Source organism: Scyliorhinus canicula, chromosome 10, assembly GCF_902713615.1.
Source record: "Scyliorhinus canicula chromosome 10, sScyCan1.1, whole genome shotgun sequence".
NCBI classification, from domain to species: Eukaryota; Metazoa; Chordata; class Chondrichthyes; order Carcharhiniformes; family Scyliorhinidae; genus Scyliorhinus; species Scyliorhinus canicula.
In genome coordinates, this window is record NC_052155.1 from 45980643 (window position 1) to 46000575 (window position 19933).

Consider the following 19933-nt stretch of genomic DNA (forward strand, 5'->3'; position numbering starts at 1 on the left):
CTCATTTACTTTATTCCGAATACTACGAGCATTCAGGTAAAGTACACTTATGTTGGTTTTTTTTACCTCTGTTTTGAATCTTAACATCTCCAGTTTTATTCCTTTTGTTATTACTGGGCCTATTCACTGTGCTCCCCTCAGTCACTGTACCTTGTACTGTCGCCCTTTTAGATTTCTGACTATGTCTTCTCTGCCTTGCACTTTTCCCCTTACTTCCTTTTACTTCTGTCCCTGTTTTACTACCTTCCAACTTCCTGCATCGGTTCCCATCCCCCTGCCACATTAGTTTAAACCCTCCCCAACAGCTCTAGAAAACACCCCCCCAGGACATCGGTTCCAGTCCTGCCCAGGTGCAGACCGTCCGGTTTGTACTGGTCCCACCTCCCCCAGAACCGGTCCCAATGCCCCAGGAATTTGAATCCCTCCCTCTTACACCATCTCTCGAGCCACGCATTCATCCTATCTATCCTGACATTCCTACTCTGACTAGCTCGTGGCACTGGTAGCAATCCTGAGATTACTACCTTTGAGGTCCTACTTTTTAGTTTAACTCCTAACTCCCTGAATTCCGCTTGTAGGACCTCATCCCGTGAAGTAATTATTTTACTTAATATACTATGCGGCCCTTTAAAATTGTAAATTTCTGAATGTGGCCCTTGCACGGAAAAGTTTGCCCACCCCTGTTTTAGAACAATGGTTTCAAAGCTTTCCACCACTGTCTGGTTTTCTTCACCACACCCCCGATGCAGTCAGATTAATACAGATCGAAGACCATGATCATATTTAACTACATTATTACTGTATGTTGCAAATATCAAATGACAGAAACCAAACTAGGCGAGTTTTGATCCGTTCTCATCTGCCAATTCCTAAACCAAAAACATGCATTTTTTTTTATTCAGGTGGTGACTGATCCAATTGTGTGGCCTTTCTTTAAACTTGGGCGACGGGATGCTCGCTCCCGCCGCACCACATTTCTGCCTCAACCCGCAGGCGGGCTGCTCCTTTACGCCAGCCGGTCAATAGGGTTTCCCACTGTGGAGCAGCCCCACGCTGTCGGGAAACCCCTGGGCTGCAAGCAAAATGGAACATCCCAGCGGCGGAGAATCCCGCCCACATCTCCAGTGATTGTGCTTTTTCAGAGAAAAAAAATCTCCACATAAACTTTGGAATTCTCTACCTAAACATGTTTCGCTATCTCTCTCAATTAACTTCAAATGCTTCCCTGATCTCTACCTGGTGTAATTCCTCTCTGACTTTGGGATCTTCAGCTTGGTTAGAAACGCTATCCAAATGGTAAGCTGCTGGTCTGCACAAAAACTTCATGCAAGAATAAACTTTACCTAATGCAAAGGCAACATAGTTTACACTTCCCAAAACCAGCCTTGCTAATTCAATCTATTGATACCACATGCTGCAGACAGACTGTGCTGCTTGAAGCAGACCCCAAATAGGGGTCTGGTTTTAAAGTAGACCAAGGCAGGCCAGCAGCACGGTGCAATTCCCGTACCAGTCTCCCTGAACAGGCACCGGAATGTGGCGACTAGGAGCTTTTCACAGTAATTTAATTTGAAGCCTACTTGTGACAATAAGCAATTTTCATTTTAATTTCATTTCATTTTCACGGCAGAACGGTAGCATAATGGTTAGCACAATTGCTTCACAGCTCCAGGGTCCCAGGTTCAATTCTCGGTCACTGTATGTGCGGAGTCTGCACGTTCTCCAAAGATGTGCAGGTTAGGTGGATTGGCCCTTAGTGTCCAAAATTGTCCTTAGTGTTGGGTGGGGTTACTGGGTTATGGGGATAGGGTGGGGTAGTGGGCTTGGGAAGGGTGCTCTTTCCAAGAGCCAGTGCACACTCGATGGGCCAAATGGTCTCCTTCTGCACTGTAAATTCTATTTCAAATAGCTAAAATACCATTACCTCACTCCGAGTTACACAGTAACCGCAAGTTATTCTTAGCATGTTGTTGTGATGGTAGTTGCTGGGATTGCTTTAACAAGGAACAGAAGGATAATGCTAACTTGACCAAAAGCAGGCCTAATCAGCATAAACATTACAGGAAAAACCTCGTAATACCACACTCACTTCAACAAGATTTTTTTTGAGGTGTACCAAAGATTGAGTAAACCCTTTCGTAGGAACAGGAATGGGCCATTCAGTCCTTCAAGCTTTCTCTGCCATTTAATTAACTCTTGACCGATCAGTACCTCAACTCTTGCTCCATATCCTTTGATACCCTTCTCCAACAAAAATCTTACAGCCTCATCTCGAAAGTTCCCTTTTATACAGGAGCCATAGCCTCTTTGGGAGATTATTCGGGATTTTCATTATCCGGTGTATGAAAAATTCCCCACCTGAATAGTTTGGCTCTAATTTAAGAGTATATTCCCTTGTCCTCGATTCCCTGACCAGAGAAAAAAAATTATCTCTTTCTATCTAGTTGAATATTTTAACATTTTAAACATAGGCTGGGAATTTTGATTAGGTCCAAATATGGGCATGGTATTGTACCTTTTTAAAATTTTAAACATTAGGGTCAGAAAATTCAATAAGGCCCAAAAATGGGTACAGGGATCATCGTAGATTATCATAGAATTTACCATAGAATTTACAGTGCAGAAGGAGGCCATTCGGCCCATCGAATCTGCATCGGCTCTTGGAAACAGCACCCTACCCAAGGTCAATACCTCCACCCTATCCCCATAAGTCAGTAACCCCACCCAACACTAAGGGCAATTTTGGACACTAAGGGCAATTTAGTATGGCCAATCCACCTAACCTGTACATCTTTGAACTGTGGGAGGAAACTGGAGCACCCGGAGGAAACCCACGCACACATGGGGAGGATGTGCAGACTCAGCACAGACAGTGACCCAAGCCGGAATCGAACCTGGGACCCTGGAGCTGTGAAGTGATTGTGCTATCCACAATGCTACCGTGCTGCCCTAAATCATGGTGTATGATTAACCAAGCTTGTCGTTTCGATGCAGGGGAGGAGTACTCTGTCTGGAGTGGGTGTTGGAATTGGTTGCAGAGGAGTTTTGTGAGCGAGAAAAACACAAAATAATGATACGCCAGAGAGAGGACTCCAGAATTTGCCAGCACTGCGTATGAGGCCTTGGTCAAAGTAGGTGCAGAGGAAGAGAGATGAAATCTATCCATAGAGGTTCAGGGGACTCTCCAGACAAACCCAGAAAAGAGTAAGAGCAGATTTCAATGGCAATCAACAAAGAACAAAGAAAAGCACAGGAACAGGCCTTTCGGCCCTCTGAGCCTGCGCTGACCATGCTGCCCATCTAACCTGAAGCTTTTTACACTTCCGGGCCCGTATCCCGCTATTCCCATCCTATTCATATATTTGTCAAGACTCCCCTTAAACGTCACTATTGAAAATCAATACCAGAGTATAGTCCCAAGAACCTGCATGCAGTGGGCATGTCAATGCAGTTTCAAATGTCAATTTGCACCAACTTCCCCTCTAGCCTTACATAATTCTTTATTCGCAACACCACCATCACTCACATACCAATGTCAATTATGACTATTAGCTGTATTTGAAGCTTCACCTTACCCTCGCACACTTTGGAGTGTGAGATTTATAGCTGCAAGCTGATCAACAATGAAAACTACCTTATTCAAACACATTGCATATAAACATGGAGCAGAAGTAGACCTTTCAGCCCCTCAAACTTGCTCCACCATTGAATAAGATCATGTCTGATATAATAATCTCAAATCTGCCTCACATCAATAACCTATCACCCCTTGCTTACCAAGAACCTATCCACTTCTGCCTTGTCCAAGTCTCTGGTGGGATTTTCCGGCCAGTCCTGCCGACAGCGACTTCACTGCCTTGGGTGCCCCAGCAGTGGAAGATGTGAACAATGGGAAACCCCGTTGACGGTGGTTGGAGCAGAAGATCCCAAACCTGGCCAATGGTGGGCCGCATCCGCCACCGAGGGGAGAAGGGGGTGGTAAATCCCACCCTCTGTTTCCACCACCTTTTTAGGAACAAAGTTCCAAGGACCCTCTGAGTGAAATTGCAAGATACTCAGGGCTCAATCCTAAAGTTCTGCCACCAGAGGCAGCTCCAGGGTGGCGGGAGGGGTGGAAGACTCCTGGAGCAGCATTTTGCCAGCAGCCACTAATTAATAGCGCGTCACCAGGGCCACTGTCTAATGAAGGCAGAATGAGTAGGCACCTGGGGTCTCAATGTCAAGGTATCCTCGAAGACTGGTGAGTTGTTTGGGAACAATGGGTCCAGGAAGGAAGATCGCAGCTATTGGAGGGTAATAATGGTGCAATGGTAGTGAGTTAGGCACAGGCTGGCCATTGCTGGTTGGGGTGAGGGGGGTGGGGGGGAACGGCCTCAACCGGGACCTTGGATTCATGTCTCACTACATTAACCCCCCCACCATCTGGCCTGGACATGCAAAATCCTACCAACTGTCCTGGCTTGAAACAATTCACACCTCTTAAACCTGTGATTATCCCTCTCTCCAGTCGCACCGTCTGGACCTGTAAAGACGTAATTCCCCGCAAAGACTCACATTCAAAGTATCATCTTGCATCATTGTCTTTGTCTATATATGTGTTTGTGTAACCTACCTCTTCACTCCCTGATGAAGGAACGATGTTCCGAAAGCTAGTGATTCCAAATAAACCTGTTGGACTTTATCCTGCTGTTGCAAGACTTCTTAATGTTAGAAATGTAAGTATATAGTCTGCATCATCATTGATGTAGATCACATGATAACAAAGCATGGGAAGAGATAGTTCCATGTAGAGCTTCGTGTGGAGACTATCTTGTCAATAATCTTTATTAGTGTCACAAGTAGGCTTACATTAACACTGCAATGACAAAAACGTGAAAAGCCCCTAGTTGCCACATTCCAGTGCTTGTTCAGGGACACGGAGGAAGAATTCAGAATGCCCAATTTACCTAATATCACGGCTGGGATTCTCCGCTATCCGGCAGGACGGGCCGTACCAGCGCGGAGGAGTGGCACGAACCACTCCGGTGTCGGGCTGCCAAGAAGGTGCGGAATCATGCATGCGCCACTCGCGCCAGCTGGCGCCAAGCCCTTCGGTGCCGGCCGGCGCGGCGCCAACCTCGCTGGCGCCGGCCAAGCCCCAGAAGGTGCGGAGGATTCAGCTGGCGTGAGTTGGCGCATGCATGGGAGCACCAGCGTGTACTGACGTCATCCCAGCGCATGCTTCTTTCTTCGTGCCGGCCATGGCGGTCTGTTACAGCTGCGTCCGGCAGCCAGCATCGGGGCAACGGAGCAGGATTCATGCCACCCCCCCAGCGATACTCCGGCCTGGCCGGGGGGGGGGGGGGATTCCCGCCCCACATCTTTCGGGACGTGTGGAAGGAAACCGGAACATCCGGAGGAAACACACAAAGACATGGGGAGAATGTGCAGACTCCGCACAGACAGTGACCCAAGCCGAGAGTCGAACCTAGGAGCCTGGCACTGTGAAGCAACAGTGCTAACCACTGTCAGTACTGCTCTTGATTCACATTAAAATAGGATGGCTTCTCCCAGATGAGCTCTCTTTGGTAGGGCCATCTAACTCTTCTTACTCCTCTCTCTTTGCAGATGGTCCCCTCTCTGCATGTCCTATTAATTCTGCAGAGCAAATAACACCGCAGGTACAGATCCATACCTATGCAAGGCACAGTGGCATTGCAGTTAGCACTGCTGCCTTACAGCGCCAGAGACCCAGGTTCAATTCCGGCCTTAGGTGACTGTGTGGAGTTTGCACTTTCTTCCTGTGAGTGCTTAGGTTTCCTCGGTTGCTTTGGTTTCCTCCCATAGTCCAAAAATGTGCAGGGTTACGGGAAAGGGCGGGAGAGTAGATCCTCCTAAGTCAGGATGCTCTTTCAGAGGGTTGGTGCAGACTTGATGGGCCACTACTTCTGCACTATAGACATTCTATGGTTCTATTCTATAGTTCTCTAGCAATACAATTCTCTGCCTTTCTGTGATCAGCAGAAACCTTCAAACTCTTCACAGTACTACTATTAATTTTGTCCTAGTACAAGTAAGTCAAAAGCTCCTCGGCTGCAACTTGTCGAGTGCCCTTCTAAAATATCCCAGGACAAAGGGCATCTTGCTTCCTGATGCTTGTTGTTTGAGAAATAAATTAAAAAGGTGTTTCCAGCACAATTCCTGGCCAATTTTATTATCCATGTCATTAGTATGTATGAAGTCAAGACTTCACTGCTTTCTATCTCGTCACACATGACGACAAATCTAAATCTACATCTAATCTAATCATAGATCTGGCTGGTGGAGCCAGAGAATCTCACCTGGCTTGTGAATTGTGTGTCCTACCTCTAAGGAGCTATTTGCATGGTCCTGCCGGTTTGTGGCGGGAAGCATGGCTGGGATGTTGGGAAACTCATTATGCCAGCGGTGCGGGCACAGAGACTGCACAAATTCCAATTTTGCCTCGCTGTGGGGTTCTCCGCACGATTAGGATTCCTAAATTTTAGCGTTGGGGAAGTGTTGCATCTTCTTCAGGATACTCTGTGGACTGGATTCTCTGTTCCAGAGTCTAATTTCTCCAGCCAGCGGAGAAACTGCCCCCCCCCCCCCCCCCCCCCCCCCCCCCCCCCCCCCGCCGAGAGTCCCGCTGGCGTGAATTGGTGCAAGTATTGAGGAGCGTAAGCCTGGTGGCTTGCAGAAGGGGTAGCAAGGCAGTAAGTACCCTCCCAACAATTGCACGAGGGTGCTGAGTGTAAAGGGTCTTTTCACCCTTACACCAAGCAGACCCCATTTCTCTAATATCAAACCCTCGACTCACAGAACATAACCTACGCTAGGTGATTTAGTGCAATGTGCTCTCGAATGTTAGGTTAAGTCCAAAATCGGATGAAAGCAAAACATTAAGAAAAGGGAACGAAGTACATTAAAAAGACTGCTCTATTTATAACCAGGTAATCCACGGAACAAAAGAAAATAAAACAGACCACTGAGATCTCCGAAAGGTTAGAATAAGGAAGATATTTTAGCCCAGCTGACTTCCTTCACGTACCACTCCTTTGCTCAGAAAGAATAAGCATAATGAGCTTCTTTCAAATGCTATAACCTCTGCAGTGCTATCTTATCATTGCAACATCAATCAGGTGTCTAAATGACTTTTGTTTCCTTTGGACTCTTGACTAAATTGCTTTGTGTTTCTAGTAAGCACCAATTTGTTTCACAGGTTCCAAATTAAAGGAAGGAGCAGAGAATGATTTACTTACCCATGCTTACTGTCAACATGAGGACAAACTTTACGTGCGCCAAAGTAGCAAATTCTAGGCTATCTTCCCATCATGACATCACCCTGCTGGGAAAAAAACGAGAAAGTATATTTATCAATAAAGTGCAGGATACAAAATGAAATCTTGTTTAAAAATACACTTGTAATTTTTTTAAATAAACATTTTAATTTTAATAATGAACATGCATTTTGAGAAATTTCATCAATATTGCATATTATAACATGGATGGTCGGTCAATGTGAGAGAAGGTTGTATTAGGGAAAGGAGAGCTTTCCAAACGTTAGTAGCTTAGGGATAGCACAATTAGTTATAAGGTTTCCTATACCCTTTCCAACTTAAGACCAGCTTCTTCTACCACATAAAAAGATTGGTAACTTCAGGTTCACTCAGTCGTAAAACTTCATTCCTTATCTGACAACTCAAAGGTTACCAGAGCCTGTTGTTGTGTCATTATGTAAGAAAAGGACAGAAGATGAGAGGGGATTAACATTCAAAGATCAGTGAAGTCTCCCAACATTCTGGTCGGCATTTCTTCTTCAACAAATACCACAAAAAAAAAATCAACTAGTCATTCATCTGGCATTGATGAAACAGAATAGTGGATTAAAAATTATGTGAAGAGCTTTGAGACATTTAAAAGATGTGGGGCGCAATTCTCCGGTCCCCTCGCCTTATGTTTCTCGGTGCAGCGTCGTTCCCGGGTGGTGGGATTCTCTTTTCCTGCCGCTTCCCATTGAAGCCGCCAGGTGCGCTACCAGCGGAAAAATAGAATCACAACTGATTCATTTTAATTTAGAGTACCCAATTTTTTTTCCAATTGAAATAAAAAAATGAAAAATGAAATGAAAATCGCTTATTGTCACAAGTAGGCTTCAAATGAAGTTACTGTGAAAAGCCCCTAGTCGCCACATTCCGGCGCCTGTTCGGGGAGGCTGATACGGGAATCGAACCGTGCTGCTGGCCTGCCTTGGTCTGCTTTCAAAGCCAGCGATTTAGCCCTGTGCTAAACAGCCCCATGTTTAAGGGCCAATTTAGTGTGGCCAATCCACCGAACCTACACATCTTTGGGTTGTGGGGGTGAGACCCACGCAGACACGGGTGGATAAAATTCACTCATAATTGTGAACAACATAGCAATACCAATTAAGGACACCAAATGGCCTAGTATGTTAAGGGCACTAAGCCACGGTGATCAAAATGTTCCAGGTTCCATCAATGGACTCTTCTGATCTCAGTTAGTGCAATAATTGTGACACTAAACAGACCTGAGTCAGCAGAAGTGATATAGAACTCAGTTGTCGTCATCATCACATTTCTGTACTGCACTCTGACCTGGACTGAACATAGAAGAAGTCCAAGCCTAAAAGGAACCTTTAACAACCGCCCCTGCCACAGACTTCACCACACCCACCCACAATTCTCTTCCTGAGCATTTACCTTTTCCCAGGGTGGTAGTATCAGCCATGGATGAGTTTGTAGAAAACATGCCTCCAAGATTGAAGGTTCAAGTCCCACTTCAGGGGCGAAATTCTCCCTTACCCGGCGGGGGGTCTCGGCGTAGCAGAGTGGCGCCAACCACTCCGGCGTCGGGCCGCCCCAAAGGTGCGGAATTCTCCGCCCCTTTAGGGGCTAGGCCCGCGCCGGAGTGGCTACCGCTCCGCCGACTGCCGCCAACGGCCTTTGGCGCTACGCCGACCAGCGTCGAGGCTGGCCGAAAGGCCTTCGCCGGTCGGCATGAGTTTGCGCATGCGCCGGAGCGTCAGCGGCCGCTGACGTCATCACCGGCGCATGTGTGGAGGAGGGGGTCTCTTCCGCCTCTGCCATGGTAGAGGACGTGGTGGCGGCGGAAGAAAAAGATTGCCCCCCACGGCACAGGCTAGCCCGCCAATCGGTGGGCCCCGATCGCGGGCCAGGCCACCGTGGAGTCACCCCCCGGGGTCCAATCGCACCGCGCCTGCCCCGGGAGCCCAGGGCCTGCTCCCGCCGGCACAGAGGTGGTTTAAACCACATCGGCGGGAGAGGCCTGACAGCAGCGGGACTTCGGCCCATCGTGGGCCGGAGAATCGCCGCGGGGGGCCCCGTCGACTGGCGGGGCGTGATTCCCACCCCCGCCGATTCCTGGGTGGCGAAGAATTCCGGCCACGGCGGGGGCGGGATTTACGCCGGCCCCGGGCGATTTCCCGACCCTGCGGGGGGTCGTAGAATTCCGTCCCAGGTCTCATGCACTGGTGCCATCTGTCAGTTAGGATGTTAAACCAAGAGTTTGTCTGTTCTCTCAAGTAGACGTAAAGTAACCCACTACACTATTTTGAAGGGAGTTATTGCCAGTGTCTTGGCCAATACAGGGACAGCATGTGGCGCAATGGTTAGCACTGGGACTGCGGCACCGAGGACTAGGTTCAAATCCCAGCCCTGGGTCACTGTCCTTGTGGAGTTTGCACATTCTCCCCATGTCTGCGTGGGTTTCACCCCCACAATCCAAAGATGTGCAGGTTAGGCGGATTGGCCACGTTAAATTGTCCCTTAATTGGAAAAAAAAGAATTAGGTAGTCTAAATTTATTGGCAGCACAGGAGCATAGTGGTTAGCACAGCTGCTTCACAGCTCCAGGGTCCCAGGTTCGATTCCCTGCTGGGTCACAGTCTGTGCAGAATCTCCATGTTCTCCCTGTGGCTGCGTGGGTTTCCTCCGGATGCTCCGGTTTCCTCCCACAGCCCAAAGATGGTTTGGAGGCTGGTTTAGGGGCAGGTTTAAAAAGTGGGCTAAACAGCTGGTTTGTAATGCAGAACAAGGCCAGCAGTGCGGGTCAATACCCGTACCGGCCTCCCTGAACAGGCGCTGGAATGTGGTGACTGGAGGCATTTCACAGTAACTTCATTAAAGCCTACTTGTGACAATAAACGATTATTATTATTATTATTATTATTAAGATGTGCGGGTTAGGTGGATTGGCCATGCTAAATTGCCCTTAGTGTCCAAAAAGGTTAAGTGTGGGTTACTGGGTTATGGAGATAGGGTCGATAAGTGGGCTTGAGTAGGGTGCACTTTGTAAAGGCCGGTGCAGACTCTATGGGCCGAATGGCCTCCTTCTGCACTGGTAATTCTATGAATATTAATCACTTGATCAACATTACAAGAACACATTATCTGGTCGTTGTCATATTGCTGTTAGTGGAAGTTTGCTGTGTGCAAGTTAGTTGCCCTGTTTCCAACAGTATAAAGCAGCTACACTTTAACGTATTTAATTGGCTGTAAGTGCTTTACGATGTCCAGTGGTTCTGAAAACGCTATACTTTTTTGGGAGTAAGCCCCCCTAGTCTCCAGCATGTGACCACCGAGCTGCCCAGTTAAAAAAGCCAAGCAGCCACCTCCCAGCAAAAGTCTCAGCCATTTCAATTGTGGCGTCAGCAACACACAGGACATGTCCAGTTTCCTCGCATCACCCCTGAATCAGCCAGGCGCACATTGGGCCACGTTCTTACCCTGGGGTTAAAATCAACCCCTGTATGATGGTGTGTAGATCATTGGAGCAGAACTGGATGCAGTGTATTCCACATCTAAACAAGCTGCCAACATGGACAGAATTTGATGGGCCGCTGCCTTCGGGGAGTGGAAAAAAATGTGGAGGAGGAATATATCCAGTTTTATTTTTCAAAATAACTTATTTTTGAAGATCTCATTTCAGTTCCATCACTTTTAAAGCTGCAGACACATGAGTAACCCAAATTTACGCAGATATTATGTAGCAATAGGACTTCCTGAACTGTTGACCACAGAGATTGACTTGGGACAACAGCTATGCAGAAATCGCACTCTATTGTCACACTACTGGACCTCTGGGCAGAAGACCAATAACAAAAGGAGCAAGTAAACACGCTCACCCAATACCTTCGCAGGTGCTTTCTAACTGGAGGTGGGAGTCTGTGAGTGGGGAGAAGTGATAATGGGATTATAAACTATCAGCATGTCTCAAGATTGATACCCACATGATTTTACTTTCTTTTTTAAAATAAATTTAGAACACCAAATTCCTTTTTCCATTTAAGGGGCAATTTAGCAATGCCAATCCACCTACCCTGCACATCCTTTTGGGTTGTATGGTGAGACCCACGCAGGGATGGAGAGAACGTGCAAATCCACATGGACAGTGACCCGGGTCCGGGATCGAACCCAGGTCCTTGGCGCCGTGAGGCAGCAGTGCTAACCACTGTGCCACCATACTACGCCTGAGATTTTACTTTCTAGCTCGAATGTATAGGTCCCCCCTGTATACAGTGGGAGGCAGAATGTCAATAATAATAATAATAATAATCTTTATTATTGTCACAAGTAGGCTTACATTAACAATGCAAGTTCGTTATTATGAAAATCCCCTAGTCACCAAACTCCGGTGCCTGTTCGGGTACACGGAAGGAGAATTCAGAATGTCCAATTCACCTAACGGCACGTCTTTCAGGACTTGTGGGATGAAACCGGAGCACCCGGGGGAAACCCACGCAGACACGAGGAGAACGTGCAGACTCCGCACAGTCAGTGACCCAAGCCGGAAATCGAAGCTGGGACCCTGGCACTGTGAAGCAACAGTGCTAACCACTGTGCTAACCACAAGCAGCATTAAGCGCTGCTGGAGACCTGAAAAAAGTCTCAGGTCAATAGTTGCAAGTTGTGTTTGGCACAAAATTGGTGGAGGGATTTGAAGTCAGCGGCTAAGCAACTTTGTGAGGTCCTTGAGAAACACTCACCTGGCAAAACTCAGAACATAATATCTAAAGTCAGATGGGATTCAAGATTGGACAACATGTGCTGAAAAATCTCGAGTGTGCTAGGAATTACACTAATAACCAATTTAAGGTTATCAATCAGACTAACAACGTGGATCACTTATGCTCGCTAAAATCTACATCTATTCATCTGCAGAGACCAGTCCTCTGCAAGCAGAAAAAACATATCCAGGCTTTCTGTCTTTAATAAAATAAAAGCATGGGGAATAATAGTTCCCTGGTGCAAACTCCATGTCAACACATCAACCAGATTTGACTAGCCAACCAATCAGCATCCTGTTTTCATGCAGTATAAATTGTTGTTCCCTTTCAAATTCAGCAATTGTGCATCTGTCCTGACGAGTGCAAAACGATATGTTTTGACAGAAAATCTTTTTTCAGCAACAACATGGATTCATGGTAATTAAGGGTATCAAGTGCAGAGCAGTCCATATTTTTAAGGACTTCACTGGTAAGGCTAATATTTATTGGCCATCCCTAATTGCCCCTGAGAAAGTGGCGGTGCCTTCTTCACAACTTAGTGGCTTGCTAGATTATTTCAGAGAACAGTTAAGTCAACCTCATTGCTGTGGATCTGGAGTCACAGATGGTCAGAATGGGTAAGTGCAGCATATTTCCTTCCCTAAACAACATTACAAAACCAAATGGATTTTTAATGAAAGTAGTATTATTTAATGATCATCATTACTGACACAATAGGCTGGATTCTCCGATCTGGGGTTATGTCCCCACACTGGCGTGGGAACGGTGGTGCTTTCCGCCAGAAAACTGGTGCAAAACAGGCACCGATTCTCCGTTTTGCTGGGGGCTAGCAGGACGGCAGCGTAGTGCACCTGGCTCTAGCTGCCAATACGCCCCGGAGAATTGGTAGAGGCCGCTTGCGGACCCAGCCCGCCAAATAGTCCCCTCGTTTGGCCGGGCTTCCCCCCCCGCCCCCCATTGTGCCCCCAGCCCCACATAATGTCCCCCCTGCCCGCGGATCGGCCCTCCGGGGGCCGGGGGGCCGGGGGGGGGGGGGGGGGGGCCGGGGGGCCGGGGGGGGGGGCCGGGGGGGGGGGCCGGGGGTCGGGGGGGGGGGGGCCGGGGGTGGGGGGCGGGGCCGGGGGGGGGGGCCGAGGCCGGGGGGGCCGGGCCGGGGCCGGGGGGGGCCGAGACCGGAGGGGGCGGGGCCGAGACGGGGGGGGGGGGCGGCAGGGGGTGGGGGGCTGAGGCGGGGGTGGCTGAGGCGGGGGGGCTGGGCAGAGGCGGGGGGGCTGGGCCGAGGCGGGGGGGGCGGGGCCGAGACGGGGGGGGCGGCAGGGGGTGGGGGGGGGCCGGGGCCGGGGGGGGCGAGGGGCCGAGGCGGGGGGGCCGAGGTGGGGGGGCGGGGCCGAGGCAGGGGGGGGCAGGGCCGAGGTGGGGTGGCGGGGCCGGGCCGAGGCGGGGCGGACGGAGGGGGGGGGGGGCGGACGGAGGGGGGGGCCGGAGCCGGATGGGGGGGGGCCGGAGGGGCGGGCGGAGGGGGCCGCCCTGGGGAGGGCGGCGACCGCGCATGCGCTGGTTGGCAACGGCCCAACTGCGCATGCGCAGGACCCGAGTCTCTGGCGCCCCCTAACACATGGCGCCCCGGGCGACTGCCCGAGTTGCCGGTACCTTGGGCCGGCCCTGATCCCAACTACTGCCAATGCTACTGGGTAGTAGTGGTGATCTGCTCAAAGGCATGTCCTCTGTTCATTTCTCCACGCCTCAAGGTCTTGTGCTTTCTTCTTCATCTACACACAAGACCATCCGCTGTTTATTTCAATGAATGACATGACTAGGGAAAAGTACACAAGTTGGCTTTCCACTGCCTTCCTCATGTGAGCTTATAGGAAACACAATTATCCTCTCAAAGGGACCTCCGTCTGTAAGTAGCTATTATCTCCCAAGGTTCTAGCTCTTGTGCCACCACCACCAACGCTTGCTGGTTCTACTGTTGACCATGGCTTGTAACATTTACCTGGGAGTGACTCGCAATAAGGCAGGGATGACCACCACTGGGTTTCAAAAGATCCTGCTCTTATGTTGTATAATTGGGAATTATAGACCAGTCAGTCTCACGTCTGTGGTGAACAAAATACTGGAAAGGATTTTGAGAGATAGGATTTATGATTATTCAGAAAAACATAGTTTGATTAAAGATAGTCAGCATGGCTTTGTGAGGGGCAGGTCATGCCTCACAAACCTCATTGAATTCTTTGAGGATGTGACGAGACACATTGATGAAGGTCGGGCAGTGGATGTGGTGTATATGGATTTCAGTAAGGCATTTGATAAGGTTCCCCATGGTAGGCTCATTCAGAAAGTCAGGGGACATGGGATACAGGGAAATTTGGCTGTCTGGATACAGAATTGGCTGGCCGAAAGAAGACAGCGAGTGGTAGCTGATGGAAAGTATTCCGCCTGGAGGTCGGTGACCAGTGGATTCCTGCAGGGATCTGTTCTGGGACCTCTGCTCTTTGTAGTTTTTAGAAATGACTTGGATGAGGAAGTGGAAGGGTGGGTTAGTAAGTTTGCCGATGACACGAAGGTTGGTGAAGTTGTAGATATTGCCACGGCCTGTAGCAGGTTACAACAGGACATTGACAGGATCCAGAGCTGGGCTGAGAAGTGGCAGGTGGAGTTCAACCTAGATAAATGTAAAATGATTAATTTTGGAAGGTTGAATTTGAATGCTGAATACAGGGTTAAAGGCAGGATTCTTGGAAGTGTGGAGGAGCAGAGGGATTTTGGATCCACGTACATAGATCCCTCAAAGTTGACACCCAGGTTGATAGGGTTGTTAAGAAGGATTATGGTGTGTTGGCTTTCATTAACAGGGGGGTTGAGTTTAAGAGCCACGAGGTTTCGCTGCAGCTTTATAAAACCCTGGTTAGACCACACTTGGAATATTGTGTCCAGTTCTGGTCGCCTCATCATAGGAAGGATGTGGATGCTTTGGAGAGGATGCAGAGGAGATTTACCAGGATGCTGCCTGGACTGGAGGGCATGTCTTATGAAGAAAGGTTGAGGGAGCTAGGGCTTTTTGTCACTGGAGCGAAGAAGGCAGATAGGTGACTTGATAGAGGTGTAGAAGGTGATGAGAGGCATGGATAGAGTGGATAGCCAGAGACTATTCCCCAGGGTGGAACTATCTGTCACGAGGGGATATAATTTTAAGGTGATTGGAGGAAGGTATAGGGGAGATGTCAGAGGTAGGTTCTTTGCACAGAGAGTGGTGGGTGTGTGGAATACACTGCCAGCAGAGGTGGTGGAGTCAGAATCATTAGGGACATTTAAGCGGCTCTTGGACAGGCACATGGACAGCAGTAAATTGAAGGGGTGTAGGTTAGGTTGATCTTAGATTAGGATAAGTGGTCGACACAACATCGTGGGCCGAAGGCCCTGTACTGTGCTGTACTGTTCTATGTTTTATGTAACTTAACACAAATGAACAGACATGGGCAATACAGATCTCAGTGGTGCAATCCCACACAAAATGCTGCCTTTGACTACTACAGCATAGTAAAAACTTGAACAAGTCCTGAATCAACTCCACAGGTAAATCCATATCTATCTAGTACGCAAGATGTAGACTAACAAGGTCCCAGATTCATGCTCAAATCCATTTTAACTCATCTCATCAAGGCTATTGTTGGGGTTACTGTAATTAGCCTCAGCATTCCTGGAATTTGGAGAGGGGGGGGGGGGGGAGAGTTAATTGACCATTCTGTATTCTGTTTCCTTAGCTGGATCAAATAACTCCACTGGAAGCAAATTGTACAGGGATTGGTTCTAACATTCTCCCACAATGAAGTAGCCAGCCAATACTCACTGTGCTCACACAGAAGAATGAGTGCATGGATATCGTAACTAAGCTGCTAATAGCTATCATGAGTCAGTGCTGCCAGACAGTAGGAAATTACAAGAAACCCACATAAAACAAAGTGCAAGTTTTTTTTTTAAAAAGGAGACTCGGCCCCCACCTCGGCACTCATTATCTCCCTGATTTGCTGCATTTAAGTTGTTGTGCAAATAGGTGTTCTAAAACACAATTAGGGTAGTCAAGCCCTGCGCTTAAACAAAACATACTTTCCACTCATTAATATAATGCTGGTTTACTTTGCCAACGTGTTTGCAGAACATCATGCTGTGGGGCCATCTATTCAACAAGCGAGGATGAATGATGTGAAAGTGCATCTGCTTTGAATCAGATTCTTCAACTGCAGCCAAATCTCGCCATCAGATCTTCCATAGCCCAGAAAGAAAAATACCAGAAAATCCTGCAGGGACTGGTTTCCTCTGATTTTTTGCAACTGTTTACGCAGGTTTGCTGAGCTCCGAATAGCATTACAGTCACGGGCTTCGACATATTTAAAAACAACCTGCATTTGTATAACTCCTTTAACACTTCAAATATGCCAAATGCTTCAAAGGAGTGCTTCAAAACAGTATTAGGCACCGAGCTACATAAGAAGATAAAGGGGCAGAAAAGGCAAGTGTTAGAAGCGTTTTAAAGGAAGAAAGAGAGAGGTAACCACACACAAACTGAAGCACACACAAAGTACTTCAGCAACATTTAAAAAATATTTGTAGAGAGAGCATACGAAGAAAGGACTTTGCATTTAGAGATCGAGATTCCAGGGAACATTATGGCCCCCATTATGGCCTCAGCAGAGGGCAGCAGAGCAGAGCCGCTGACTGGCTGTTGCGGGGAAAATTTGCATCAGTGCATTGTGGTCACTGTATCCAGAAGGTGGACCTGAGCAAGACACCCTCCGTGTTCAAGTGAAGGCAAGCACCCAGCGGAGGGCAGCAGAGCAGAGCCGCTGACTGGCTATTGCGGGGAAAATTTGCATCAGTGCATTGCGGTACTGTATCCAGAAGGTGGTTTGTGGAGGAGCTGTTGTTAAGTGATAGTTAAACCCCAAACACTTCTTCAGTGTTTCCCTCCCTACCTCCTCCTCGAAGCAAAACAAAATCACTGTAAGTATCCCAGCCGAGTAAAGATCAAGAGGGAGACCCGAGGGCAGGTAGAAGTAGAAAGAAGTTGAACTGTGATGTCACAGCCAGCAGTTAAGTGATTGGCTGGTGACTGGTAAGTAGTTTTGTTTTCCCTGAGGTGTGTTGATAAGGTAAAGTTTTTCTATTTCTATATTTTTTTTATAATGTGATTGGTAACAATTTTTCTTTTTTTTTCATTTATCTATTATTTGATATTATAGTTGGACTAAGTTAACCTTAAGATTAAAAATGGCAGGAGATCTCAGACCCGTGTTATGCTCCTCTTGCTGAATGTGGGAGCTTGGGGACGTGCATGATGTCCCTGGCTCCTTCACATGCGGGAAGTGTGTCCAGCTGCAGCTCTTGTTAGACCGCATGACGGCTCTGGAGCTGCGGATGGGTTCACTTTGGAGCATCTGCGATGCTGAGGAGGTTGTTGATAGCACGTTTAGTGAATTGGTCACACCACAGATTAGGATTGCTGAGGGAGAAAGGGATTGGGTAACCAAAAGGGAGAGAAAAAGCAGGAAGGTAGTGCAGGTGTCCCCTGTTGTGTCCCCAACAGGTATACCGTTTTGGATACTGTTCGGGGGAGATGGCTCACCAGGGGAAGGCAGCAGTAGCCAGGTTCATGGCACCGTGGCTGGCTCTGCTGTACAGAAGGACAGGTAAAAGAGTGGAATGGCTATAGTCACAGGGGTTTCAATTGTAAGGGGAGTAGATAGGCAGTTCTGTGGCCGAAAACGGGACTCCCGAATGGTACGTTGCCTCCCAGTTGCATGGGTCAGGGATGTCTCAGATTGGCCGCAGAACATTCTGATGGGGGAGGGTGAACAGCCAGTTGTCGTGGTGCATATAGGCACCAATGATATAGGTAGAAAATGGGATGAGGTCCTACAGGCAGAATTTAGGGAGTTAGGAGCCAAGTTAAAAAGTCAGACTCAGAGGTAGTAATCTCAGGATTGCTACCAGTGTCACGTGGTGGTCAGAGTAGAAATGAAAGAATAGGCAGGATGAATGCGTGGCTTGAAAGATGGTGCAGGAGGGAGGGATTCAGATTTTTGGGACATTGGGACCGGTTCTGGGGGAGATGGGACTACTACAAATTGGACGGTCTACACCTGGGCCGGACTGGAACCAATGTCCTTGGGGGTGCTTTTGCTAACGTTGTTGGGGAGGATTTAAACTAATGTGGCGGGGGGGGGGGGGTGGGAACCAAATGAGGTGGTTAGTGGACAGTAAGGAGGTAGTAACTGAAGCCTGTAAGGAACTAGATCATGAAGTCAGTGTGACTAAGGGGAAGAGTAGTCAGGGAGCAGATGATGAACGCAAAGGGACTGGTGGCCTGAGGTGCATTTGTTTTAATGCAAGAAGTGTAGTAGGTAAGGTAGATGAACTTAGGGCTTGGATTAGTACTGGGAGTATGATGTTATTGCTATTACTGAGACTTGGTTGAGGGAAGGGCATGATTGGCAACTAAATATCCCAGGATATCGATGCTTCAGGTGGGATAGAGAGGGAAGTAAAAGGTGTGGAGGAGTTGCATTACTGGTCAGAGAGGATATCACAGCTGTGTCGAAGGAGGGCACTCTGGAGGACTCGAGCAGTGAGGCAATATGGGCAAAGCTCAGAAATAGGAAGGGCGCGGTAACAATGTCGGGGCTGTACTACAGACCTCCTCCCAACAGCGAGCGTGAGATAGAGGTACAAATATGAAAACAGATTATGGAAAGATGTAGGAGCAACAGGGTAGTGGTGATAGGAGATTTTAATTTTCCCAACATTGACTGGGATACACTTAGTTTTAGAGGTCTAGATGGAGCAGAACTTGTAAGGAGCATCCAGGAGGGTTTTCTAGAGCAATATGTAAATAGCCCTACTCGGGAAGGGACCATACTGGACCTGGTGTTGGAGTATGAGCCCGGCCAGGTGGTTGAAGTTTCAGTCAGGGATTACTTTGGGAATAATGATCACATTTCCGTAAGTTTTAGAATACTCATGGACAAAGACGAGAGTGGCCCTAAAGGAAGAGTGCTAAATTGGGGAAGGCAATTATACCAAAATTCGGCAGGAGCTGGGGAATGTGGATTGGGAGCAGCTGTTTGAAGGTAAATCCACATTTGATATGTGGGAGGCTTTTGAAATGAAATGAAAATGAAAATCGCTTATTGTCACGAGTAGGCTTCAATGAAGTTACTGTGAAAAGCCCCTAGTCGCCACATTCCGGCGCCTGTCCGGGGAGGCTGGTACGGGAACTAAAGCCTGTAAGGAACTAGATCATGAAGTCAGTGTGACTAAGGGGAAGAGTAGTCAGGGAGCAGATGATGAACGCAAAGGGACTGGTGGCCTGAGGTGCATTTGTTTTAATGCAAGAAGTGTAGTAGGTAAGGTAGATGAACTTAGGGCTTGGATTAGTACTGGGAGTATGATGTTATTGCTATTACTGAGACTTGGTTGAGGGAAGGGCATGATTGGCAACTAAATATCCCAGGATATCGATGCTTCAGGTGGGATAGAGAGGGAGGTAAAAGGTGTGGAGGAGTTGCATTACTGGTCAGAGAGGATCAGAGAGGCTTTTAAAGAGAGAGGTCAGAGAGGCTTTTAAAGAGAGGTTGATTAGAGTGAAGACAGACATGTCCCTGTGAAAATGAGGGATAGAAATGGCAAGTTTAGGGAACCATGGATGACAGGTGAAATTGTGAGACTAGCTAATATGAAAAAGGAAGCATGCATATGGTCTAGGCGACTGAAGACAGATGAAGCTTTGGAAGAATATCGGGAATGGAGGACCAATCTGGAACGTGGAATCAAGAGGGCTCAAAGGGGTCATGAAATATCTTTAGCAAACAGGGTTAAGGAAAATCCCAAAGCC

General features: G+C 48.1%; 1 protein-coding gene across 1 annotated transcript in view; it reads right to left on the reverse strand.

Annotated features, from left to right (window-relative positions):
- map3k22 (mitogen-activated protein kinase kinase kinase 22) overlaps positions 1-19933 on the reverse strand; it is a 178938-nt gene that overhangs the window by 124233 nt on the left and 34772 nt on the right. The window contains 1 exon segment of the mRNA XM_038808845.1: positions 7260-7345. Within this exon segment, the coding sequence (XP_038664773.1) occupies positions 7260-7278 (19 nt within the window). The 5' untranslated portion in view covers positions 7279-7345.